The sequence below is a fragment of the Mustela nivalis genome (genome assembly GCF_964662115.1).
Source record: "Mustela nivalis genome assembly, chromosome: 8".
Taxonomy (NCBI): domain Eukaryota; kingdom Metazoa; phylum Chordata; class Mammalia; order Carnivora; family Mustelidae; genus Mustela; species Mustela nivalis.
The window spans coordinates 128,726,581-128,753,071 of NC_139027.1; the positions used below are offsets into that span (position 1 = coordinate 128,726,581).

Consider the following 26,491-nt stretch of genomic DNA (forward strand, 5'->3'; position numbering starts at 1 on the left):
AAAAAGTTTAGAGCATGGGGAAGAGCCCCTGCATACTCTCCCAGTATGCAGACTCAAGAACAGTGTTGGTTTGGGTACTTTTCTTTCTAAAGATTCCGTGCTGCAAACTGTTGACCCGACCTGGGTCCCCCAGAAACCCCTTACCCGTCTTGTCTTTTCTCGTCTCACAGTGTGTAATAGGCCCGTTCCTTATGTTTACTGTTCATGCCGCACCCCTGTCACTGGATTACCGGCTTCAGGAAGGCAGGGGTCGATGGGAGAACCCTGTGCTGCTCTGCGTCTGGTTTGAGCATTGCCCCCTACCTGGCACACGAGGCTTTTAACTCTCTCCTCCAGTGCCACCCCCTTGGCGAGGCCTTCACTGCTGTCCCCTCCTGCTGTCCCTGCTGTCCCCTCCGAGGCTGTCATTACCTCTCCGGCACCTGGATCATCTCAGGCTCCCTGAGAGCTTCGGGGCTGTCTGTCCCTGGGAGGTCTTGAAGGCTGTGTCCAGGAGCTTGACTTTTGTCCCAAGGGCCGTGGGAGCATTTTTAGAAGAATCTTGGCGACTCTCTTGGGGGAAAACATTGGATGGGGGGCAAGCATGGGTGCAGGACGACAGACGGAGGTGATGATATGGTTTCGGAGAGAATCCATGATGGCTTGCTGTCCTGTCCAACACGATAGCCACCAGCCACGTGTGGCTATTTCAATTTAGTATCAAGCCAAATAAAATCAAACTTACTTCCTCAGTCACACTAGCCATATTTCCAGCCCTCTATAGCCACTGGGCTGTGCAGATAAAGAACATTCCCACCATTGTGGAAAGACCCAGGCTGCTGGCTATGGGTCAAGGCAGAACCCCTGGGTCCGAAGGGGTGGTGAGCATTTCTATGGCTCTTGATTCAGGTTGTCTTGCCATTTTCCAGAAGGGTCACCCATGTTCTCCTGCAGCACGAGAAAGTGTCCGTTTTGTCACACCCTCCTGATGTGGCTTATTGTTTTTTGAAGAACCTTCAGTTGTATCTGTGCCTCTTGTCAAACCTGCCTTCACTTAATGTCTAACATGTGGACCATGAGGTCTTTGTGATCAGGGAATTATATGTATATTAATGCAGATTTCAATAAAAAGAGTTATGTTTGCCATTGTGGTGTGGTCTGACGCTGTTTAAATGCCTTTGGTAATATCTTCAATCAGATGGCAAATAGAAAACAGGAAAGTTAGTAATAAAAAATGAATTAGGACGATTAGCAAAAGGTGAACCGCTTCCCTCCTCAGGCAACAGGCAGCGTTGACCGAGCTTTGCAGGGTGCTTCTGTCCAAACACACATCTGGATTATCACAGTCTCCAGGGCCGGCCCCGGGGTCCGTTCAGCACATAGGACTTGGTTATTGCCTTTAGTTTTGCAAAGGTCATGGACATCCCCATAGAGGGACTCTCAGGGGCTCACACCAGGATGAGGGACTCCTGCCCTGGGCTGGCTGGAGAGGAGCCTCTGATTCAGGGCAGCCAGCAATTTCTTCTTCCAAGGCAGAGACATCTGCCTCCTTGCTCTCCCTCCGTATGTCCCTCGGGGCCCTGGAGAATTCTAACCACCCCTCTTTCTAGCATCTTCTCCAGGCGTGCCCTTGGGGAACCCCTGTCTGGTGTTGGGGGTGGGGTCTCCTCAAGAAGGGGTAGAGGCAAAGGCTTTAATTGGCTAATGTGGAAGCCGGACTAGTTCCAAAGAGAAGCAGAATTCTGGTGACCAAGTAAGGTGTGTGGGGTTGGAGTTCAAGCTAGAAGGACATGGAACCTGCCCTCACCAGAGTATGGGCCACGGGGATGACCCACTGGTGGTCGGGGTGCTGGCTCGCCTCTGCAGTGAATAATCAGGGTTGGATAATGCCCACATTAGCTGTAAGATTGCTGCTACAGATGGACACATTTTGTTACTGCCATGTTGGCCGGACGGTCCCCACAGTTGGCTGGTGACCGACCTTAAGCCAGAGCTTCTCAAATTTTAACGTGTGTGCAAATCACACAGGACCTTGTTAAAATGCAGATTCTGATTCCCGAGACCTGGAATGGGGCCAGAAAGTTTGCAGGTCTAACGAGGTCTGGGAGATGCTGAGCCGCAATTTGAGAAACGAGGTCTTTGTGTCAGGCTGAGCCTCCTAGAAGCCGCGCCCGAGACAAGGATGGATGCTTGTGAAAGAGTGCTCTCCCGAGAAGGGGCATGGGGGCGCTGGGACAGGGCTGGGGGAGGAGGTGAGCAAGGAGGGGGTCTCGGCTGGAGACCTGCTTCAGCCCGATCGCACGAGGAGCCCTGGAGGGACAGCAGTACTCCAGAGCTGGTCCCATCTTGAGGCCAGGGCGGGCGGTGGCCTTTCGCACACCACTGTCAGTCAGTCACAGGCCATGGGCTTCCTCAGGGAGCTTTCCTCAGAGAGCGTCGAGGCGGAGGAGCCATGCTTCCTGTGCTTTTCTCCCATCAGCCAAGGGGGTTTCTGCCGAGGAGGGGGCGTGAGCACTCACAGCCTCGGGGACGGATGCACAGCCTGGAGAGGGGGAGCTGGGTGGGACCCCTCAGCATGCACACACGGTAGCCTTGTCTGAGAATAGCCTTGAGAATGTGGAAGGGGAGGGAGGACTGTTGACTCTTGTTTGAACTCTGCTGGGTGACCTTGGGTAAGCCACTTCGGCTCTCTGGGCACTCTTGATGCTGCAGCCTCCCATGGTTTGGGTCATGATCGGTCCTCGGTCCTTATCCCTACGTCGTGATGGAGCCTGCAGGTAGGGATGGGTGGATAGGTGGGGGTCTGCACAGGTAAGACAACTCTTACTTCGAGCCCAAGGAGGGGGAGGAGAGAGGGAGCAGAGAGAAGAGAAGGGGTGTGGGGGGGAAGAGATAGGATGAGAGAGAGGGAGAGAGAGAGAAGGAGAGAGTGAGTGGGAGAGAGGGGGTGGGGGCGGGAAAAGGATAGAGAAGGGGGAGGAGGAGGGAGAGAGACAGGATCCCTGAGACCGGCAGTGTTCAGGGAGGGCTTCCTGGCAGAAGAACGCATTTAGCTAGGACTTCCAAGAAGGTTTAGGATGGGGACATATAGAGGAACAGAGAACAGAAGAACCATTAATTTCGTGTCTATCATGGGATAGTGTTTTACTTATGTTATTTATTTAATCTACACAACCACACTTGGAGTAGAAGCTGATCCTGCTGGGCAGATAAACTGAGGTGCCAGAAGTCAGGTGACGGGGCCGTGGTCACACTGGGACTGGAAGCCAAACCTGTTTGCAAGGGCCCCCATTCTCGACCTCCATGACCTCCTCCAGCAGGGGTGTGTGTGGCCAAGACCAAGGGACGGGTGGTGTGGGGATCTGGGGCATAGCTGTCCGGATGGGTACAAGCTGCTGTGGAAGGCGAGGCAAAGCCTGCAGTTTGGGAAGGGCGCTGACTGCCAGGCTATGAAGTTTGGGTCCTCTAGTGGGGAGCTCCAGAGGGCTTTGGGGGTGGGTGTGATCCCTGCAAGGGGAGTAATCCAGTGTTGCACCCCTCTGCTCTGGGACTCTTCCCGCCCCCACCTTGGGGCCTCTTCCCCATATGTCTGTCTTCCCTGATCAGCTTCTTCAGGGGATGTGTGTGTGTGTTGTGTGCACGTGTGCATGTGCGCTAGGGTGGGGGGTTGGAGTCCATCCTGGACCCTTTCTGTAGACCATGTTCTTGGCATTTGGGGTCCTTGGGGCAGAGGGGCTTCTACTTTTGGTGTAAGTGCTTTGTAGCACAGAGGCTCTGGAATCACACTGCTGTCCAGCAACCTCAGTGTAGGCGAGAGCTGGTGGTCTTGCCATCGCGCTGACCCCACCTCGCTGCCTCCCTCTCTCCTGCATGCGGGGGCCGTGGAGGTGAACGGAGGAAGGCCACAGACAGGTATCCCAGAGGAAGCTGGCGGGGGGCCTGGGTGTGTCAAGACTTAGAGGCCGAAGATTCTGTCTGGTCTGAATCCTCTTCAGCCTTCTCTACTGTCTTCTCCATGGCCCGAGTTTTCTCCCCCAGTCAAAGCTGGCAACATCCAGCTCTTTCTCCTTCTTTAAGTGAACCGCTCTCTCTTTCTCTCTCATGACGTTATGTAAGCCACAGTCACAACCTGGCACCTGGCACAAGATGCTGATAGCAAACCTGGAAACCGTCACTGCCAAGTGGGGGTGGCGGGGCTAAGGGGGAAATGGGAGAGGTACGCGTGAGGCTGGGGTGGCGAGGAGGAGGAGCTGCTATTTATTGAATACCTACTATGTGCCAGGTGTCCGCATACAGTTTTCCTCAACCCGCACAAGAGTCCTGCAAGTTGCATATCATTCTTACCATGTCACAGACACCTGACACCAGGTCAGGTGACTCCAGAAGCTCAGAGAGGTTGAGAAACTTGTCTAAGGTCACACAGCCTACAGGTAGCAGAGTGAATCAGGAACTGGAATCTGTCTATCTCTGAAGTCGTGATCTTTATTCTGCAACATTTGTCTTCCCACGCGCAGAGAGTCTTTGGCTTCCTTTGGGGGGGACAAGGGGATGGTTTCACATGTGTTCCCTGTTGAGACTCAAACCATCCTAGAAGACTTGCCATAGGATGTGTTGTTCCCACCGCAGACAGAGGTGAGTGCCTGCCTTGTTCAGGCTGAAGCCAAAGTCCGAGGACAGTAGGGTTCAAACCCAGTGGCCTGAGCCTTCCCCTCCAGCTGCTTTGCCCCTCCCGAGAGGCTTGCATTCTCCTGAACTTGAGGTTGTATAGACCAGACCCTTGTTCTTTTGCTGTGAGTGTCTCATGGCCCATGGTCTTCTGTACCCTTGTTCTTTTGCTGTGAGTGTCTCATGGCCCATGGTCTTCTGTTAGCTCCTGCTTGTTGCTGTGCTAACAAGTCGCCCGGAATTAGTTGTTTAAAGCAACTGCCGTTTTATTTAGCTGACATGCTGTGGCTCGGCTGGAGGGCTCTCTGGGCTGGGCTGGCTGGTCTCTGCAGGGCCCCTCCTGCCTCTGTGGTCACGTGGCTGGTTCCCGGACAGCTGGATGGCCTCGCTCACCAGTGTGGCACTTGGCAGGCTGCTGGCTGGGAGTTGGCTGATTGCTGGCCCGGCTTTCCCCCAAACCTCTTCTTCCAGCAACTGGCAGGCTCCTTCACTTAGTGTTTCGGGGCTCCTGGCACCTCAAGAGTGAGGTGCTCTAGTACACCCATGCTTCTATTTGTCACTGTCTCAGTGGCCAGGTAAAGTCATGTGGCTAAGCCCAGCTTCAAGGAGGGAAGAAAAAGACCCCATCTGTGGATAAGAGGAACGGTGACATCACTGTGCAGCAGGCACGCGTGTAGAAACAGGAGGACCCGTGGTCATCTTTGTAATCGGCCATGGCTGACAAGAAACATCTATGGAGCACCTGCTCTGTGCTAGGCCCTGTGATGGGATTTCCAGGTGAACAAGAGACATGTAATGACATAATGAAACACAGAATGTGGACATAACAGAGCTGGTTAGGAGAGTGACATAGGTGCTGTGAGGCCAGGAAACAGAGGGTCGGAGGGAACTTCAGGAGCTGTAGGAAGACAGGTCGCTATGCGGGGCAAGGGAGGAAGTCTAGGTGGAGCAACATGTGCAAAGGCCCTGTGGAAGGAGAGGCTTGGCACATTCGAGCACCCATTGAAATGCCAGTTCCCTTTAAGTGTCAGCGTGCTTGGTCTGAGAAAGGAACTTTTGGTTCATAGGTGTCCCCTGAGCAGTGCCCATGTGACCCAGTCTTAGGAGGGAGGTGGGGAAAGACCTTTCCAGGCAGGTTATATACACAAGATGGCTGGGCTTGGTCGGCTTTGGGACGAGGGAGAGACTGACGCTCAGGTGGGCATCCCGGAGATCCTTGGGGAAGAGGAGGGAGTTGAGCTTTGGAAAGTGTGAGGAGGCATCGAGGGAGAGGTCAGATATGTAGGACTGAGGGGTGGGCCTGGGGTGCTGGGTTAAGTAAGGGTTTGGATTTCGTTCTCTTGGTCAGTGATCTTTGAACCATGAACCGGGGATGTTGTCAGATCCGGTGTGGGGACCTGAGCGTCCAGACCCCTGGGGAACCACCTGCTTACTCCCATGAGCTGCCTCTGATGTCCCCCAGCCTTCAGCAGGCTCCCAAAGGCATCTCAGGGGTTGCCACTTTAGAAAAGGCCTGAGGTCTCTGGGAGCCAGAGTAATGATCGTAAATGAGCCAGCACAGAATTGGAAAAATAGGACAAGCCAGGCAGATCCGAGTTTGAATCCCTGCTCCTTGTGGCTTCGCCATGAAACTCCGGGCAGGTGCCGTTAGCCTCAGGCCTTGGTATTCTCATCTGAAAAGAGGGTCTGCCCCCATCCACCCTGGGTCAGGTGGCGGGGGGCCTGTGGGACTGAGGTAATCTGAGAGCCTCTCTTCTGGGCCTGTGGGCTCCTGCCTGGGCGCAGCCCAGGACAGTGCAGGGGCTCAGAGGACAGCAAGTGCTCCTCTTTACCAGGCCGCAGAACAAACCGAAACCATGGTAACCAGGATGCATCACATGGGCCAGCAGCCCATCCTGCAGCCGGCTGGGAGACGCAGATGCCCCACCAGTGGTGGGACAAGCCATGGGGTCTCCCCTACCCCTCCCTCCCTGCCCGAGGTAGCCTTGGCAGTTCTAGCAAGATCAGTCCCAACTTTGGGTTTCTAGTCCACCTCACATTTTGTTATTTAATTTTATTTTTCAGTCTTGTCCCAGAAAGCATGTCCTGAGTGAGCTAAGTTGGAGCAAACCTCCCTGCCTTCCCCCGTCATCTCTCGATCGATGGCCTGGGGGGAGTTGCCAGGATGTGGCTGGAGGCAGGCACCGAACATCAACCTCCCCTGGGAGGGAGAGCACGGGGCTGGTGGGCTCTGCATCTCCACAGACACCCAGCAAGGAGGTGGCATCAATAGCCCACTTTGCAGAGCAGCTCATGCTTACCCAGGGGTCACAGCTAGTAAGTGGCAGAGCTGGGATGTGAACCCGGATCTTCACGCTTCACAGTTCATTTCCATACTGTCTCTGGCTGAACTGGAGGCTCAGACATCAGCGTGGCTAGGAGGAGTGTGTTTTTCAGCTCCCTGTGTGGGCCCAGCCGGGTCGCAACACCTGCCCCATCACACGGGTCCAGGATGGTTGTGGCGGAGGGACAGCGGCGGTGGCCTTGGAGACCCCAAAACTTTCTGCCCAGCAAACTCCTTGTGTACCTCTGGCCGGAGTAGTCTTGTATCCTCGCTTTTAGAAGCATGGCTTCGCCCTGGCTGGACACTGAGAGGGGGGCTTTCTGGAGCCCCTGGCTTCTCCCTCTACAGCGGCAGCCATCCAGACCTGATAGTCAAAGTCCAGGCTTGGAGGAGCATTTTCTCCCTCAGAACTTCGTCTCCTGATCTGTAAAACGAGGGATTTAGGGACTCAGTCGCCAACACTGTAGTGAGCAGAAACCCACTCCCCGTCCCCTTATGACACTTACTAGCTGTGCATATCCAGCAAGTTATTTACCTTCTCTGTGCCTTAGTTTCCTTCTCTGTAACATGGGGGTAATAACTGCATCTGCCTAACAGGGCTGTCTTGAGAAGCCGTATGCATAAATGTAGGAAACAGTCCCGGGGACAAAGCATGTGCTCCTCTTAGTGTTACCTCCTGTTGGGAAGTGAGTGTGGATATGGAAGGACCTGTTTCCCGTTGTTGTTCTTGGCAGGAAGCAATGTGCAGGACCTGCTTTTGGTTGAGGAGGAGAAGCAGCAGCTGGGGTCAGACAGTAGTAGAAAGAGCACCGCTGGGCCCACTGGGGGGCCTTGGGACACCGCCCAACCTCTCGGAGTCTCACTTTTAGTGCTTGTTTGTTTATTTTTGGTTATTCAGTGGCAAGAACACATAGGAACATGTAGAGTTTTATGTAATACCTACAAAATTAAAGCCGAGGAAAACACAAAATAGAATGAATTCTAGGTGGAAAATGAAAATGAAAAAAGCAGATATGTTGGCCTGGAGCTCTGCAGTTATTGAAATTGGCCTGCAAAGCTGGCTCCGGGCTTCCTGGCAGATGAGTGAAAAGGGAAATAGGTTTACTGGATGATTTCTTTGACCAGGGGGAAGAGGCTTGGCAGCTCCTCACGAGAAGACAGCCTTGACTGGCATTTGGAACTGAAGGCAATTCCTCTCACCAGCCTCATGGAAGGTCTCAGTCCTCAGTTTCCCCAAGTATAAGTCTAGGGGCCGTGCCCCTGCTCCCTTGCTGCTCTGGCGGCTTGTGGGGAATTACATGGGTACAGAGTACCTGGTGTGTGCCTGGCCAGTAGTGGGCGCTCAGAGGGCACAGCCCTCACCCCTCTGCTCCTGCCCATACCTGGACCAAAGCTGTGGTCTGCACAAAATCAGGCCAAACAAGCCTGGCATCACCCTAGGGGGCAGTTGTGCTGTTGGAACCCAGTCAGGAGTCATGTGTATGGCGGCAGCTGCTTCATAATGGACAGACACCCAGGCCAGTAGGGCATTGTGACAAAACGAGGCTGAAGTGTGGTATCGCACCTAACCCCACAAAAGCACGCAGTGCTGTGGGAGGCTATATGAGGGCCATTTGGTGAGACTCTGAGCAGTAAGACATGAGTGGGAGTTCTGGCGGGGCTGTGGGAGGCACTGACGGAAGAGGAAGGCAGGCAGGGCCCCCGCCACGCCTGGGTGCACAGTGCGACCCCACGGTGGCCGGCATTCTGGGCGACCAGGCGCGTGGGACTACGCAGCCCCAACTTCTGGGTGGATGGAGGATCCAGAAAGACCCCCGAGAGGCACAAAGCGGCTTTAATCACTTCCCTTGGGTGAGATTTACTTAACAGCAGCTCAGAGCTTCTCAGCACTTACAGGTGCTGACGGGGGCATCACAATATTGTGAAATTAAGCAGGGAGCTGACTTCATTACAGCTTACCTGGCAAGGAAGCGGCCGCCTTAGTTAGCAGCGATGGTTGGATGTGACAGAGCTAAAATTGAACTTGGCAATTACACTCCGGAGAGGTTCTCTGCGCTGTAAAAGGAAGTACCATGGAAATCAACCCTGGTAATCACAGGGTTTACAATTAGTCAGTTACCACTAAGGTTGCTCTGTCAGCATATGTCCTTCAGGGTGATGCGGGGGAAGGGGTGGAAAGGGTTTCGACTGACTCGAGTTACCGTGGGTTCCCCTGCATCGGCTTTTTCTTGTTCGTTCGTTTGTTTACATTTGTTCCAGAACAGAAGTTTGAGAGACCCTGAGTTCATGTTCTGGTGCAGGGTGGCCATTTGATAATGGACCATTTTAAAGTCCCTTTTAAAAAATCTTTATTTGCCTGAGCTTGCACCTCTGTCTCATTTTCGGGTTTCCACCCGACTTGTGAGGGTGTTTTCCCAAAGAGCTTTACGCACCTCTTGGGATATTGTACATGAAGAGCTTGGCTTTTTGTTGACTCCTTGTCCCAGAGGAAGGAGTGAGGTTTCCTCTGGAAACCTTTTAGAAACTTAAAGGTTTCTAAAGCACCTTCGTGGCATTATTTTTATTAAGCCATGACTAGACTATTTCAACAACCTCAGAATCTTGTCCCCGTTTTGCAGATGAAGGCCATGGGTAGGGGGTGTGCGCATTCGGCTGCTGGCACAGAGAGAGTCCGATGGGAAGAAAGAGCTCGTACAACTTTCCCCGACGTCGGCCTGGGGTGTGTGTGCACTGACCCTCTTGAAGGGGGAGATGGAAACTCAAGTCAGCTTACAGCTTTGAGCCTCCGTCGATTCAGCCCTAAACTGAGACCTTGTGCTTGGCAGGATTAAGTGAGATAATCCAGGCACCGCAGAAGCTCAGCACAGGTCGCTGCGGTTACTAACAGTGATGTTTATTGTACACTCCTATCGTGGCAGACGTGGGATCGGACCCTTTCCATGAGGGACGGCCGCTTTGCACAAAGACCCTGCAAGGCAGTCTTAAGTAAATGTGGGCTCAGAGAGGGTATAACTCTGTCCAGATCTTCTGAGTGAGTAAGGGGTAGTGCCAGGATTCAGACTCAGGCAGTTTGGCCCCCAGAGCCTGGTCCTCGTCCCTGCCCCCACTCTGGGAACAGTTGAACGTCCAGAAAACAAGGAAGCCTGAAGAGCTGCCCCTGTGGCCGAGAAAGAAGCATTCAAACAGAAATATCTTTCCCAAAAGGCTTCGGCTCTTCACATGAAGCTGAGTCATCTCTCTTTGTTTGGAACCATAACCATCGAGCTGCCTCAGAATGCCCCAAATTAAAACAAAAACAAAAACAAAAAAAACTAAACTAAACTTAAAAATGCTGAGTTCCCTCAAGGTGCAGTGGCCCCTCCCTGGCTTGACCCCAGAAGGAGCCGACTGAGTAGAGGGTCTGTAGAGCTGGACCCCCCTCCACCCTGCACTGGGTACCTTGGCCCAAATGTTTAATGGGGCAGGCACTCTCAGGGTGAGTGAGTCCAGGTCAGGAAGCTGTTCTGTGACCACGTACGGGGGCACAGCATCGTCACAAACCCAGAATTCCTCTTTCTGGCTCTCGAGTGGCAGAATTAAGCCCAGAATCTTCTGGACCCAGGCTCAGCTCTCCCACCCATGGGAGTTCCGTGTTTGGTGGAGAGTGCAGGGACTTTCTGCACCTGCCCCGTGTCGCCCCACCTCTGCCTCTCAACATGTTTGCTCCCTTCTGTATACCCCACTACCCCTCCTTCCATCCCCAGTTCGGATGACACCTTTTCTGGGAAGCCCCTCTCAGCTGGTGACCCTGCAGCCCTTAACCAGGAGCAGTGTCTCCCTTATGTACTAGTTTCTCACGTACATGTGTAAGCTGAGCTGTCTTCGAGGGCAAGGACAGTGTCCTGATCACACATGGCCCTTCTGTCTGGAACCCTGCCCTGCTTAGAGTAGGGACTAGGCAGAGGGAACAGAGAATGCTGTTGAGTCAATGAATTAATAAATGATAATCAAAGGCTTTTCACCTCCACGCTTTCTTCGTAGCAATCAGTTATACCTTTTGCCTATCGGAGTCTCTGGTTTCCAGTTAGAAAGTTCAACATCCAACAAGCAAGGTGGGCTTCTTTCCATATCAAGAGAATGCAGATCATTTGTCATGGCTGCATAGTATTCCACTGCATGGCGAGTTGTGATCTATTTAACTAATACCTATCAATGGCTTTTATTCTGTTTTCCAAAGCACCAACAGCATGACATTTAAAGGTTTTTATTTATTTGAGAGAGAGAGAGAGGCAGATAGGAGGGAGAGGGACAAGCAGACTCTGTGCTAAGCATGGAGCCTGACACGGGGCTTGATCACATGACCTGAAGATCATGGTCTGGGCTGAAACCAAGAGTCAATGCTCACCTGACTGAGCAACCCAGGCCACCCCTCAATGGATTTTATTCTTGTTTCCATTTTCTTATGAACAATGTTGCAATGAAGAAATAAATGTCTGTGTGCTAATGAATTGGGGCCTAGAACGTCCTTTCCCATCTTAAGCCTATAGAAGCACGCATGGATAGGCTTTTCTAGCACCCTCCCAGCTTTGTGTGTGTGTTTCCAGATCTTCAGTATGTCTGAAATTTCCATCTTTCTATCATCGTACAGAATCTATATCCCTTCTTCCTTCACACAAGCTCCATGTGCAGGGATTTGGGCCTTGGATCTACGGATCGTGTGTATTTCTATCTGTTGAGCATCTGCCGTGTGTCGGGCCCTCTGCTAGGAACCAAGACCCAGAGATGAGCAAGGCTCCAGAGGGTCCTGGTCATCAGGGAGCTCACAGCCTGGGGAGGAAGATGAACAATGAACAGAAACAAAAACCATCGAAACAAATAGGCAGAAATCGTTGGCAGGAGTGGTGTGCTATGAGGAGAGTAATTCAGTGCAGGTGACTCAAAGGATCCCTCTCTGGGGAGGAAGGAGATCTCCAAGCAGGATGTGAAGGTTGTGAAGTCAGTTGTGTGAGGGTCTGGGCGAGCGCAATCCAGGCAGAGGGAACAGCATGGGAGGGGTGCAGAGGCATGGGCACAAGACTCTTCCTCTCTGGAGCCCATTCTGATCCCTCCACCCCTCCTCATGCAGAGGGCTGGGTGTCAGTCCCCTTTGTCAACATTTGTTACCCAGGTCCTCCTCCTTATCACTTAGTTTGCTATTGTATAAGTATTCGATAATGAGATGATTCCCAGAACTCCTGTCACTGATTCCTGGACGTGCTCAGCTCTGTGAACCTTCCTCAGCAGCCTCTGATGTTTCTGAAACATTTAATTTCCAAATTGAACCAAATTGAAATTGGTTTAACAGCGCCTGGCACAATATATGGCACTTAATAGGTACCGTCGTCCCTGTTTCATAGATGAAGAAACCAAGGCTCAGAGAAGGTAACCGTTCCAGCAGGCACAGGCAGGATTTGAACCCAGTTCTGTCTTATTCCAGCGTCCACATTCTTCAGGGAACCCTAAGTTAAACTGCACCTGTGTGAAAGCTACCGGGACTACAGGGCGTCCATAGTGCCTCCGGCCAGCCCTGTCCCAACCTGACCCAGCCTTGGCGTGGGTGACCTTGGCCCTTGGTCTGCTGGTGTCAGAGGAGTGGAAGGAACCAGGGAGACTTTTATGTTTTTGTTTTAAATTCCAAAAGTCATACATGCTTGTGGAAGAGAAAAAAAGAAAAGAAAAGAAGACAAAGAAGAGAAAAGTAGCAAATGAAAACACCCCTTTCTCCTACTCTGCAAGGTGTCCACCGTTCACAGGTTTGCATCTTTGACAGTGCCCATCCAAACACACACACACACACACACACACACACACACACACACACACACAACTGTTTTTATAAAAATGGGATCACATCCTTGACTTTTTCTCCCAACCATTCCCAAGTCAGACCTTCCTCATTCCATCATATTCCACAGAATGGCTACATTTTAATCTATTTACCCCTAGACATTGAGCCTGGCCCTCCTCGGTCTTGTCTGTAACGAGCAACATCTGTGGGCATGCACCGTGCACACCAGAACGGGGGTGTCTGCAGGACGGATGCTGCTCAGGAGTCTGATTGCCAGATGAAATGGCATGCAACGTTCCCATGTTGACAGGTGCTGCCAGGCTGCCTTCCAGGAGCCTTTCCAGCTCAATACCTGCTCCGAAGGCAGTGTGCGTGAGAGGGGAAGGCTGCCTCCCCTTCCGCTCTGCGAGACCTGGTGTGGAGACCGCTGCCAGGAGCTCCACGCACTCAGGCCCAGATTGGGATAGGAGATGGATTTTGATAAAAGAGGTTAAATAACAGGTTTTTCCATTTCACCTTATAGGAATGGGATGGGGGGCGGGGGTGCTGGGCCTCCAGCCAATAGAGGACCAAGACTTGTCAGGAGGGCTTATAAAGCTTGCTATTTCTGGCATTTTTTCTCTTTCTCTGCTGATTATGCAGCAGAATCGCACAGAGGCTGTCGCGGGCGCGTTCTCTCGCTGCCAGGGCTTCTGTGGAATGAGACTCGGGCTCCTTCTACTTGCAAGACGCTGGTGCATTGCAGGTGTGTTTCAGCAGAAGGTAAGCAGCGGGTGCCGCCACCTCCTGCGGTGGAGGTGGTCAGGCCGTCGCTGCGGAGTGCAGACAGACAGTGCCTGGCTGGGGCGGGTGGGGGGGGGTGCGGTGGCAGGCCAGGACCTGGACTGGTGCTTGTCACCTTGTGGAATGAAGATGTCCTGGAGGGTCCAGGAGGCCTGTGGTTGGCAGCTCCTTCTTGAAAAGGAATTTTGAAAGTGGCTGGGATTGGCCCCTGGAGGGGCAGGTCTTGGCACCCTGAGCATCATAGGTGCCCAGCTTATTCCAGAAACATTTGTCCCTCATCCATCCATCCATCCATCCATCCATCCATCCAGCACCCCCTGCAGTGGGCCTGGCCACATGTGGTTGGGAGGGTCTGCCCAGTTCAGACCAGAAACAAGGATGGGGTAGTACAGGGTATGGCAAGAGCCCAGAAGATACCCAGGATGAGGAGCGGGAAGGGCTTTTCAAGGCAGGGAGGAGGGGGGAGGAGTGGCTGGGGCTGCCAGGAACAAAGTTGGAGCTGCCTCCTTCCATTGGATTTTGGAGTTTGTGGAACCAATGAAACTTCCTCCCCAAATTTGCAAGGATCACCTTTTCCTTTTGACCATGAAGAATCTTGGAAAAATACCCAGCTGGGATCTCCAGTTGCCCTCCTGTTGTAAAAGCAAGGCCAGCCAAAGAGGAAGGAGGACGTTGTCACAGATTGAAGGGCAAACACATACACACATAACAGGTGACAAGGATTCTGACAGAAACCGAACATTGATGGCATGTTCTAGCTGCCGCTGGGGAGATGGTCTTTGTGGAGGGAGTTGGCTGAGTTGGGGGTGGGGCTGGTTGCAAGTGACGGGGGGGGGGGGGGGGGGGGGGGGGCTGCACCCTGCTGAGCGGGAGGCCTGACCTCTTCTGGTGCTCTGATTCATCACGGTCATTGTTGAAAAACTGGCTTTGTGCACCTGTGTCCCAGAAACGGAAACCACCCTCAAATGCCTGCTTTCCCTTGCTGGAAATGTCCCGGGTGACCTAAGAGAGACCAAGAAACAGGAGTTTCTGTGGCCCCTGCGTGATCTCCACTTTCTGCATACTGGATCAAAGACAAGAAGCCACAAGCCCTTGGTCTGATGGGGAAGGCTTTGGAGCCAATCAGCTGCTAAGGAAATGGCCATCGAGAGCCTCCTGTGTTCCAGAGGCTGGGTTAGGTCCTCAGCTCTGCTACAAATACAGTCTGCCACATAAGGCAAGTTTCTTGAGCCTTGCGAGTCTCAGTCTCCTTATCCATAAAATGGGGACACGGATACTTCCTTCCCTGCATTGCAGTGATTGTGTATGCACGTGCCCACACACGCCGCCTAGTACTTTGCCTTATATGCGGTAGGACCTCCGTAAATGTTGAGTGAGTGAATCAACAAATGCTCCAGACCCTTAGCTCTACTTTGGAGAACTTCATGGCTAACACTGTGTGTGTGTGTCTGTATGTGTGCACGTGCACAGACGTGCCCGTGTGGGCATAGGACTGGGGAACTTTCCCCCTTGTGCTGATAGCTAGACTGTGTTCTGGTTCCCTTCTTAAAGAGCTTGGATTCAGAGCCGCATTCTGCTACCTAGCCCTGTCTGGTACCCATTTCTCTGTGTCTCTGATTATATCCATGGACTCCTGACTGGGAGAGGAGTTAATTACAGGGACTTTATGGCTGTCTTGAAGCAGAACTGACTCTTATTTTTAACGCTTCTTGAAGAGCTTTCTGAATACTAGCATTGTATTGGTGGGGTCTCGAGACAGCAGCCAGGCAGTAAGCCAGGGCTAGCTGAGAGCCCAGGATCAGAGAAATGCTTTGGAAGGGAGGTAGGAGTGGTCCAAGAAGGGAGGATGTGGCTGGAGTATCCCCGTCCCTGAATCCCACTGGGCCTGGAGAACAGGAGCTGAACCCAGACTTACAGTCCTGGTTCTGCCTTCTGTTTGCTGTGTGGTTTCTGGCAGGTCAGTTTACCTCTCTGAGCCAGTTTCCTTACTTATAAAATGGCAAATTATTAGAATTAAATGGGACTGGATATCTAAGGCACTGTGTGGTGCTCAGTGATTAAAAATACTTTCCCCTCTTAGGGAAGGGTCCTGGGAGCCCTTGACTGGGGCGCAGGGTATCTGCTGCCTCATAGAGTCTGACACGCAGCAGACACCTAATGAATATTTATGGAGAGGATGAAGGGGCCCAGGGAATGGGAAGCCAGAGTTCTATGTTTATATCCTTGCGTGTAATTGCTTTGTGATCGTGGGTAAGTTTCTTTGCCTTCTTTAAGTCTCTGATTCCCTTAGAAAAATAGTTGAGGCTGGTCCTACTAACCCCTACTCTTCATTCCACGTTGGAAATCAGGGCTGTATGTGGGACCTTCGGTGGACGGTGAGCTTCAGCTTTGGAATTAACTTCCCTTCTGTGATTAGTGGCATCCGTGATGACTCTCTCCCTCCTGCTGCCTCCTGCGTTCGCAAACCAGTAATTAATGAAACGGGGAGCCGAGGCAGGGGTGCGAGGTTTCCTGAGGAGGTGACTGGAGCACAGTTGACGCTCCCTCTGTGATCCCTGCTGTGATCGCCTCAGGGGGTCCGAGGGCTGTCCGGGAGTCACCATCTTTGTCCAGCCAGGGGGCCTGGCAAGTACTCACATGTGTGGATCACAAAGGAAGCCCTGAAATACCGTAGATGGGAAGAGATTTCTCCAGCTTCTCCCAGACCCTGGAGGGACATTTTCCAGGGAGGGTGTGGGGGCCTCCTGCTTTTGGGTCTCTGTTGAAATGGCCATTGGTACAGGAATCAGGTGGGCCTAGATTTGCAGGCTTCCCTCTCTTGATTTCTGGCTGAGACTTTAGGCCACATACTCCTTCTCTCTGGATCTTACTTGCTGGGCAGAACAATTGAGACCATGGGGGCAGCAGCCTCTTATGATTTGGGGAATGGCATAGAAAAGCCGCTTTGGTTTGCACATCCTTGCCCTAGAGGGCAAATCTGAAGGAGACGGTGACTCTAAATGGTCCCTGTCTTGATTCATTGGCTCCCACCCCCCAGACACGCCCTCCCTTGTCATGCCCATCTTGGTAAACACTGGGACTGCCCACTCCTCGGCTTACATCATGCCCGGCCCTTCTCTCGGCCTCACTCTCAGCCCTGATGGCTGCACCTGCAGGGTACAGCACCCCCTCCCCACATCACTACTACCTGCCTGATTGCTTGGGTGATCCAGGAGCCTCCCGCTCAGGCCTCCCTGTCTCCACCTCCCGTGTAGAGTTGGCTCTCCGCACACAGCTAACAGGATCTCTGTGAACCACTCTCCTGCTGAAAGCCTTTTGTTGGATGGTTGCTTGTAACCTGTTGGATCTGTTCTGATACCCTTAATGTGACCACTTGGGGGGCTGAGGCACCTGTCTGATCTCCTTTTTTGCAATCAGCAAGCTAGCTTCTGCCTCCTCCCTCCCAGGCAGAATCACCACTTTCTGAACCACCCCCCCCCACCACCACCACCACTAACCACCTGTGGTGCTTCTGGATTTTATACCTGCAGACCTTTTTGTCCAGAATGTTTCCTTTACCCCTTGAACTCCTGCTCATTCTCGCAGACGGAGCTATGGCCTCACTGCTTTCCAGAGACTTGCTCTGATTGCTGACTCCTCCCTTCCCCAGCGGTCTGGGCCAGGGACCCTTCCCTGCAACCGCCCCACCGCAGTCCTCCGCATCAGCGCTGTGATGCTCTGAGTGGACGGACGCCGGGTGTGATGACGGGTGTGATGCACCTTTACGCTCATGCTCTCTGGAAGGACAGATACCACAGAGCAGCTGCTTGGGAAACATCAGTTTAGGTGCCAAAGCCAATAACTCCTTACTCACTAAGGGCTTTCTGACCTTAGAATCCTCAGCCTGTGGTTGGCTCCGGCTGGTCACCCTGGATAAGCCATCTAACCTCTCTGATGTTGGAGGATCTTGAGGACAGACAAGGGAACACACACAACAGATTTCCTCTTCTTTCCCACCTGCTGGACAGTAAATATCCCCAAAGACACTTGGAACATTTAAATGGCTGAGCAGAGCAAACCCAAAGAGGGGCCAGGCCCAGCGGCCCCCAGTGCCGTGCACAGAGGAGCCCTGCACAGAACCTCAAACACAAGCAAAAATAGCACCCATTGAGGTAACCTGCATTGCAGAAGCCACAGGAAGAAGCCGCAGGCCGAGCGGATGTCAGCCGCTCTGAGGCCCCACGGAGGCTCGGATGTGTCGAGCTGCTGCAGCCCTCATGCCCGCCCTTACTGGCTCCTCTGACCACAGCCATCAGATAAGGCTGTGGAAAAAAGGCTGGCTTCCTCTCTCTGGGGAGGAGTAATCTCAGTGCCATCTGTGGGGCACACTCCATCCTCTGTCGCTTCTCTGGTTTCTCTCCACACCTCCCCCCACCAACAACCCCCTTGCTCTCTCTGCCCGCCCTACTGGTCTTCACCCGCATAGCCGGACCTTTGGGCCTTTGCACGGGCTGTTTCTCTGCCCATCCCCCATACTGGCCTGGCTTAGTCTCTTCCCTCTTTCCAGTTTGCTCAACCTCCCCTTTCTCAGTGAGGCCGGCCTTGACTACCCTGTTTCATTTCGCATACACTCCACCCTGGTGTTCCTGATTCATCTCACCTGCTCACCTTTTTCTCCTTTCCGTAATCTTTACAACCTTCTACGTACTGTGTAAGTGGCTTACTTACCAGACTGAATGTTTGTTTTCTGTCTTCAAAGCAAGAGGCAGGCTCCAAGGATCTTTGGTCCCAGAAAAGTGCCTGGTGCCCCTGAGGAGTCAATAAATAGTCTTTCAGGAAATTAATGTATGAATGAGGGGATAAGAACTAGTCCAGCAATCAGAAGAGGGTCAGGCTGGATGTGTTTGGGTTCTTGTTTTATGTGCCCATTCACTCACACTCACACCCAACGCGTGTGCTCACACAGACGCCCTCAGCCATTTTTGGAGCCTCTCCATGATCAAGACAGGGTCGGCCGGGGGTAGGTGCTCGTCAAATGCTCATAGGAAAGAGGCGGGGGACTGACAGCAGGGCCAGTGGGAAGGAGGCCTTGTGCTTTAGGGAATGGACCTTGCTTGGCACATCTAGGAGTGGTTCACCTGGCAGGAGAGAGAGGTCCCGTGGGAGATGATAAGGCAGGGGCTGGAGAAGGTGGCAGAAATCAGGTCAAGAGGGACCACAGAACCCAGGGAAAGAGGTGGGAGCTTTTGAAGGATTTTAACCAGGGGAATGATTTATGGATGATTTAGGACTGGGTTCTCCTGGTTTGTGATTGGGTAGGAAAATCCAGTCCTTGTTCTAAGTCAGCTATATGCCAGACACCCTTGGCTGTGCTTTTTATGAGGTTTCTCATGAGCCCATGGTGGAGATGAGAAAATTGAGACTCAAGGCAAGGAGCCTCACAGAGTCCATCCTCCCCCTGTGACAGCCTGCGTCATCTTTTATAATGCAAATCAGAGCATGTTACTCCTTTTCAAGTACTCTCTATGGGCTTCCCATTTGGGATAAAATCCAAATCCCTACTATGGCCCCAGGATTTCACCAGCTTCGGCCTGTGCTGACCACTCTAATCTCAACCTTGTTCCTCCTCTGTGCTCTCACCACATTATTCCTCCCCGGTGTGACATTGACAGCTTTCTGCTTGCTCACCCCATGGACTTTGCACTTGATAATCCCTCTGCCCACAGGGCTTCTTGTGTGGCAGCCTCCTCCTCCTCCTGTAAGGCTCCCCCAGTTTAACCCCAGGGAGAGATCTTTTCAAGTCTTTCCATTATCTATCTCTGTAGTTCACCTGTTTGCTTCATGGCATTTATCATGATTGTAAGACATGTTTGTGTGTTTGTTGCCTGCCTCCTCCCGTGGGCTCTGAGGTCTGTGGGGGTGGGGACTGTGTCTGCGGAGGACGCAGGGAGCTCTGGACCTGTGTGGCCTGGATAGCTACATGCCCCTGGACCTGTGTGAGGAGACAAACACGCCCTCCACCCCTGCCCCAAGGAGGTGCTCCTTGATTCCCGCTGCACGTGATCTTGACCCCACTCCCAGTGCTGCCCACATTCCCCATAATGCTATATGCTCTGCCTGGCATTCCAACTGTCTGGAGAATCCATGAATACATGTGGAAAGATGTCAGCTCTGGGCTCAACTCTCAGCTCAGCCACCTAAGAGCTGTGAGACCTTGAGCAGTTTCCTTTACCTTTCTGAGCCTCGCTTTGCTCATCTGTAAAATGGGCGCACCGAGGGACGGTCTGTCAACAAGGGCCCGACACCTATGTGCCCCGTGCTTGATTCAGCTCTAAACTCCCTTATCTGAAATCCAAAAAGCTCCGCCACCAAACGTTGATTTGTAAATATGCCGCAAACTTATTTGGTCCCAGAACCTGGTCTTAACTGACACAAATATCTCCGTAATTTTTACTTAACCCACTTATGTGTATATTTATAGAATTCACTGCAGGATTATGAATGTGTTTTACTGCACCTGTTGCTCCAGACCCCTACTGAAGGTACCGTGTGATTTGTGGGATTATCACTTCCTCTTCAGAATCCAAACGAATTCCGAATTCTGAAATCCTGTGAGTTCTGGCTGAGGAGCTTGAACCTGTATATGAGAGCTGGCAGAACTTCTCGGGGCATGGGAGGGCTTGGGGGGGCCTCTGAAAGCTGTCACTGTGCCAGAAACCTCTTGTTTCCTCTTGGTTTCTTGGCAGCCAGTGTCTTTTTAGTTGCTTGGGGTTAAGTGGGGTTTTGTTTGCTCGGGGGCAGAGGTTATAGCTTGGGCAGGGTGAACTCAGGTGCTCAAGCATTTCTGGTTTGAATTGAAAAGGGGAAATTTTTTCTTATGAATCATCAGAAAAAGAAATCAGGAGGAAGTGTGTGACCAAGGAGAGGAAATTAGGGTTTGCGAACTGCGTGAGTCACCCCCTTTCTGACTCCTGGGTGATCCTTTGCTCTTGGCAGTTTTCATTCATCTCCGAGACTCTCGGTTCCATAGTTTGGGAAACGCGCCGGGGACTGCCGTGGTTTTCTTCTGGCTCCAGCCCCGCTTCCCTTTCTAGCCGTCAACATAAATGTCTCTTTTTGAATCTCTGCCACACCAGTTTACTTAGTATCGCTCCATCAAATGTTTCTTCTGTGTCCCGGCTCTGCGCAGAGTCCCGCTTCCCGGTCCCCACCCTGTCGATCGTCATAGCAGCTTCTGCCTGGCTTCCCGGACAAGCCTCAGTCTTAACCTTTTCCAGTCCATTCTCTGTCCTGAGGTCAGAGGCCGGCTTTCTAAAATGCAGCTCCCACAGAGGGTTTCAGCTGCCGAGTGTAGCCCTGGAAGCCCCATCAGAAGGAGGTCCTGTTTGCCTGGCATTTCAGCTCTCCCTGCCTCCCTGCTCGGTGCATGGGCCTCCTCTCCAGCTCCCCGACCTTGCTGGGGGCTGTTCCCATGCTCGCTCCCTTCCATCCGGTGCCTTCTCTCATCACCTGGCTAAGTATGCTCTTCCTGCCGGGAGAAGCCTTCTCTCTGTGCAGTCTTTTTTTTTTTAATATTTTATTTTTTTATTTGACAGAGATCACAAGTAGGCAGAGAGGTAGGCAGAGGAAGAGAAGGGTAAGCAGGCTCCCCGCTGAGCAGAGAGCCCGATGCGGGGCTCGATGTGGGGCTCCATCCCAGGACCCTAGGATCAAGACCTGAGCCAAAGGCAGAGGCTTAACCCACTGAGCCACCCAGGTGCCCCTCTGTGCAGTCTTTTTACACAGCCGTCTACGCTCCCATGAACTCTGGCTCCCAGTATGCCTATCATCTGCAATACAGTTCCTACCCTTGCCCCCCTCAGTACACCACAAGCTCAGGAGGACAAAGACTATGTCCCACCCACTGCTGGTACCATCTCCAGCTCAGAACAGAAGACCGTTTTAAGCAAGACTAGGTGTACTGGAGACAAAGGGGCACCCCCTCAAAGTGGTGAGGGGGTGACTCCTGAGGCAGGAGACAGGGGTCTTGGATTTTCCACTACCCTGCTCCCGGCTGGCTGTCTGCCTTGGGAGTGGCTGCCATATTGCTTTCCAGTAGGCTGGAAACTGTTTTCCTTGTCAGGACTGGCGTGAAATATCCCTTTCATTACAGTAGGTGTGTTTCACGTACATTTCTCCCCATCATCGAATCAAATGTACATTTTCCCTGTATATTTGTTTCTTGGTAGATTGCCTCTTGCCTGGCTTTCCTGTTTGTGTCCTGTGTCCTTTTGTCTATTGGCATCTTGCTGTCTCTTTAATTTGACTGAAATGTTTCTACATCGTATATATTAACTGTCTCATAGTCGGTGCTGATATTTTCTTAGTCTGATGTCCTTTTCATTTTGGTTTTATTATGCTTCCTTCTACAGAAGATATTAATGCATATATATTTGAATCTGTCAATCTCCCTTCCTCTGTGATTGCTTCAAGGGCTGAGGAAGTTATCCTGCTGCCATAGATCTGATAAACATTCTGTTCTGTTTTCTGCTATTTCCCTATAACATGACTTTTTATATTTAACTCTTTAATCTGTTTAGAGTGCGTTTTGGTCTGTGGCTTGCACTGAGAATCTAGGTAAGTGTTCCTAAAGAGGAACAGGATAACCCCGTCATCCCCATTCTGTTTTTGTCTTTTTTAAAAAAAATAATTGGTCTTTGTCTCTTTGTTTCCAAAAAGAGAGACAAAATAGAATAGTTGTTATGAGGGTGAAACTTGGCCCAGTGAAGATTCTGGCTTTGCCACTTTCTGGCCGTGTGACCTGTGAGCAGTTGCTGAAATTGTACCATGCATTTTCTCCTCCGTAAGGTGGGTCGATATCTCCCACAGAAGCTCGAGTGAATACTGTATGGAAAGGAAAGCATGTCCCGCGTACCCGGCATATCGTTATGTGCGCTCCTTCACCGTACGTGTTCATACAGAGCCGGGTCTAATTCTGTGCTTTCTTTGCCATTGCACTGATTTTAAGCTCTTCTCTGATGTCACTGTCACACTCCTCTGGCTGTTGGCCACACGGAAAGTTTTAGTCTCTGGCCAAACGAGGCACCCGCCATTACTCTTCTTTTAGGAACATTGCTGTAAATCTCCCCCCCCCCTTTTTTTTTAGTGCATGTTGATTCTTCCCACCCACTCTGCACTGCAGCCCTCCTCCATGGTTTATAGACATTCCACCCCAGTTGTGCACACACACCCCGTTTTTTCTTACCCTCTGCTCACTCTGCTCCCTCTACCTAACCGATGTGCATCAACTGCTCTCACCTGGCTTATCTCCCCTTAGTGCCTTGTCACCCCCGGTGTCATCAAGTGCTGGGGCCCGTATTCCCTCTGGACCCCAGGCTTCCCTGGAGATCATTCGTGTCCAGTTCTTAGAGCCTGGCACGTGGCCGGGTGCAGCACAGGTACCCAGGTCAGAGATTGGAGAAGGTGGGCTGGTCCCCATGACCTACAGCTTTGATGGCAAGTGGGCTAACTCTGGCTTCTTTTGGACACCCAGGCTCGGGGGACCTAGCAGTGTGGCTGTGGTGACCCTCAGCATGCTGTTGCTGACCCCTGTGGGTCACCTCACACCCCGGGCCTCAGTTTCCGCCGTGGGATAAGGAGAAGGTCTCCAAGGCTCCCGACTTCTCTTACCCTGGGTGGCTCTGAAGTGAAGATGCGGTACAAGAACTCACTGGCCTGTGCTGAGCCTCAGAGTGTAGGCTGCTCTCTCTCTCGGTTTTCTGGGGGAAAAGGTCTGTTAGGACCAAGGTTCTTCCATTGGCCTCCCGGCCCCTGTGCGCAGGGTCCTCAGGGGGAGCCCAGACTTGGGGAGTAGAGGTTCGATGATCAAGAACAGAGGGCTGGAGGGCGGGAATCCACCTCATGCAGTGAGGCGGCACACCCAACCCACCGGTTCCATTCCCATTTCCGGGGGGCGGGGTTCGAGGATCCCCCTGGGCGAGGCCCTTGCCTTGGCCCCACGACCGCACCGGGCATGAGAGAGCCCAGGTCTGCGGGCTTCCAGAGCCGCGGCGAGCCAGTGTTCCCCCAGCTCCCAAGTCCAAAGGCTGGTTTTAAGACAGCACTTAACAATACAGCAGCAGTGTTTACATCTATTATTTCCTGTGTTATCTGGCACTGACAGAAGGAAGTGAACTTGGTACTTTGTCTGTGTTAGGTTTTGGGGTTAGATGCCTAAATGCCAAGTTCATGTGACCTAGAAAACCTTTCTAGGTCAAATTGCTATTTCAAAAGATTTTTTTTTTCTTTTCTTCCCCCCCCCCCTTTTTTTTAACCGACCCACGGCTGAACGCTGTCGTTGACATATTTCCCTTGCAACAATGCAAGCCCTTTGTGGCATGATTGAGGGCTTGTTTTGTAGCGCTGGGAGAAAATATCTCCCAAATCATCTGCTGCTCATTGTCTCTGGCACTTGCTCACCCCACCCCCCACCCCATGCCACAATCCCACCGGATGCTCCCTCATGTGGCCCTGGGTTAATTGTCTTTGGCAAGAATCGGTTTGGGGACATTTATCCAACCGCGGAGGATAGATCATTGTCAAGCATGAATCCTCGCCGTCCCAGCAACCTGAGGCTCTCCACCACTGACCTCAGTCTCTGGGGAGGCGGCGGGAATTGGACAGCTCCGCAGCTCTGCAGGGTAGAGGGTTAGACCGCAGACATGGGGGAGTCGTTAGAACCTCGACCCTGCCGATGGGCTTCTGGGTTTGAGTCCTGACTCTACCCCCTACCAGTTGGGTGGCCTTGGGCAAGACTCTTTACCTCAGTTTCCTCATCTGTAAAATGGGAGCCTGAGTAGTAGTAACTTACCTCAGGGTTATTGAGAAGATTCTGTGAGCGAAAATTTACAGATCGGCTAAAGGAGAGCCTGGCTTATGCAAGCACCGTGTAAATGTTGCACCAATTAGTTGAAATGAAAAAAATGATCATAGAGGTAGTGGATGCTCTTGTGTCACCGGATCCCTCCTCATCTGAGACGCTCATCCTGCCAGCTAGTCAGAGTGTTGGCTGCTGTTGTCTGGCTGCTGAGCCTCCTGGGTCTTGCCTTTGGTGGAAGGAGGGGGCCTTTCCCAAGGTTAGCCCCTTCCCCCAGGGCAGCCTGGGTCCCGTGGCCGGGAATGCAGTGGCTCCTTGCCTTAGTCCGGGACATGGCTCCAGAGCTGTCCTGTGGACAGGCTGCCGTCTCTGGTGTGACTGCATCATGGCTCACCTTGTTCCTCTGCCCCTCCTGCCTTCCGCCTTTCCTGGAGTGCCCACCCCCATCCCCCACCCAGTGAACTTCCCACCTTCACTCTCAGAGCCTGTTCCCAGGACCCTGCCCTAAAGCCACAGGGAGCCACCACATGCTGAAGTGGTGCAAGCCACCCCTTGCTTGCATTTCCAGAACCTCTTTGAGGAGCAGCCTTGGGGGTTCTGCACCATCCCCATCCCCTCCTCTCTGGGTGCGCACCATTTGTGCACCATGGATGTGCTCGGCAAACTCCCCCTGCTCTGTAGGGTCGTGGCAGAACATTTGAAGTGGGGGTTGGTAATTTCAGGACCCTCCTCTGGTGAGAAGAGGAAGGTCTAATTCTGGAACAAACAGCAAAACTTCAAACTGACCAAACGGGGGTGCCCGGGTGACTCAGTCAGTTAAGCATCCAATTCTTGGTTTTGACTCAGGATGTGATCTCATGGCTCATGGGATCGAGCCCTGCACCAGGCTCTGCACTCAGCGCGGAGTCTGCTTGAGTTTCTCTCTCCCTCTCCCCCTGACCCTCCCCCTGCTCACACTCCCTCTCTCTCTAAAAATAAATAAATAATCTTAAAAAACAAAAACAAAACCCAACCCTGGCAAAGCGGCTGAAGGACTCAAGAGAGCCTCATCCATTCAACCCCTTCGTGTACAAAAAGGGAGGTGAAGCCCAGAGAGAGGAAGGCCTTGTTGAAGGCCACAGAGCGAACAGGTACTTCTGCTTTTCCCCCCAGAGGAGAGAGCGCTTTGGGGAAACAGCGGGACACGGTGATCTGAGGAGTCAGACAATAAATGCTTTCGGGGTGCCCCCCAAGCAGAGGGGCAGCTCTCATCAGGGGCTTCCTGGAGGGGGCAGCATGGAAAGAAAGGGAAGAGAAGGGAGGTACAGGAGGCGAGTCCGAGTGAGGGACAGGAGGCCACCACGAGAGTTGGGTTGGCAGAGGGCAGGTTCTCAAGTTCTTTCCAAGACTTTGCCCTAGTGGCAAGGATGGGGCCTGAAGAGAAGGTCCTGGGCAGAACCAGACAGGAGCCTTGTCTTTCCTGCCCCACACTGGCTCCTGGGCAGAACCAGACAGGAGCCTTGTCTTTCCTGCCCCACACTGGCTCCTGGGCAGAACCAGACAGGAGCCTTGTCTTTCCTGCCCCACACTGGCTCCTGGGCAGAACCAGACAGGAGCCTTGTCTGTCCTGCCCCACACTGGCCCCTCCCTGCCAAACCAGGTCTCTGCTCAGGACTAGATGAGTGAACAGATGAGGGAAGGGAAGATTGTGCTGGAGAAGGACTGCTTCACTGCCGTGGTGGTGGAGGGGGGCGGTGGGAGCAGGAACAAGCCGCAGGCTTTGAAGACACCAGCTTCTGGTGGGGGAGGGCTTATGGCTCGGAGCTGGGAATGTAGGTCCCTGTCCTCTCTCCTCCCACCCCACAGAGGCCCATTGGCGCCAGCTGAGATGAGACTACACTAGGGATGCAGGTGAGACCAGCGGGGAACACACATGCTGGCATCCACTGCTGCAGAAGCGCGGCGGGCGGCCGCCAAAGCCTGCGCCAGATCTGATGGGGTCCTCGCCCTGCTCCTGGGCAGTCTCACTGGACCACACCCTGACCCACTTCCCGGCCCGCTCCCTCCAGCCCAGGCTGTGTCTGCAGCCCCCTTGGAAACATTCCCCCTCGCAGCGGCCAAA

At 52.7% G+C, this 26,491-nt stretch overlaps 1 protein-coding gene and 1 long non-coding RNA gene across 11 annotated transcripts in view; both read left to right on the top strand.

The window, feature by feature from the left end:
- The window catches only part of TOX2 (TOX high mobility group box family member 2), a gene marked incomplete at its 5' end in the record, with an annotated part of 130,263 nt that overhangs the window by 14,216 nt on the left and 89,556 nt on the right, over positions 1 to 26,491 (top strand). For 2 of the 10 annotated variants that reach the window (XR_014315328.1, XM_082744663.1), the window contains one exon: positions 13,410 to 13,535. The exons of 6 other annotated variants lie outside the window; for them this stretch is intronic. Coding sequence is in view for 2 of the 4 variants with exons in the window: in XM_082744663.1 (XP_082600789.1) it covers positions 13,410 to 13,535 (126 nt within the window). Of the gene's footprint in view, positions 1 to 13,409; positions 13,536 to 26,491 lie in introns of those variants that run through there. 2 more of the 10 variants (XM_082744661.1, XR_014315329.1) reach the window with 2 other exon arrangements.
- Positions 6,565 to 8,189, top strand: LOC309871538. The gene is made up of 3 exons (XR_014315335.1): positions 6,565 to 6,623; positions 6,709 to 6,960; positions 8,093 to 8,189. It is a non-coding gene; the product is annotated as an uncharacterized lncRNA (long non-coding RNA).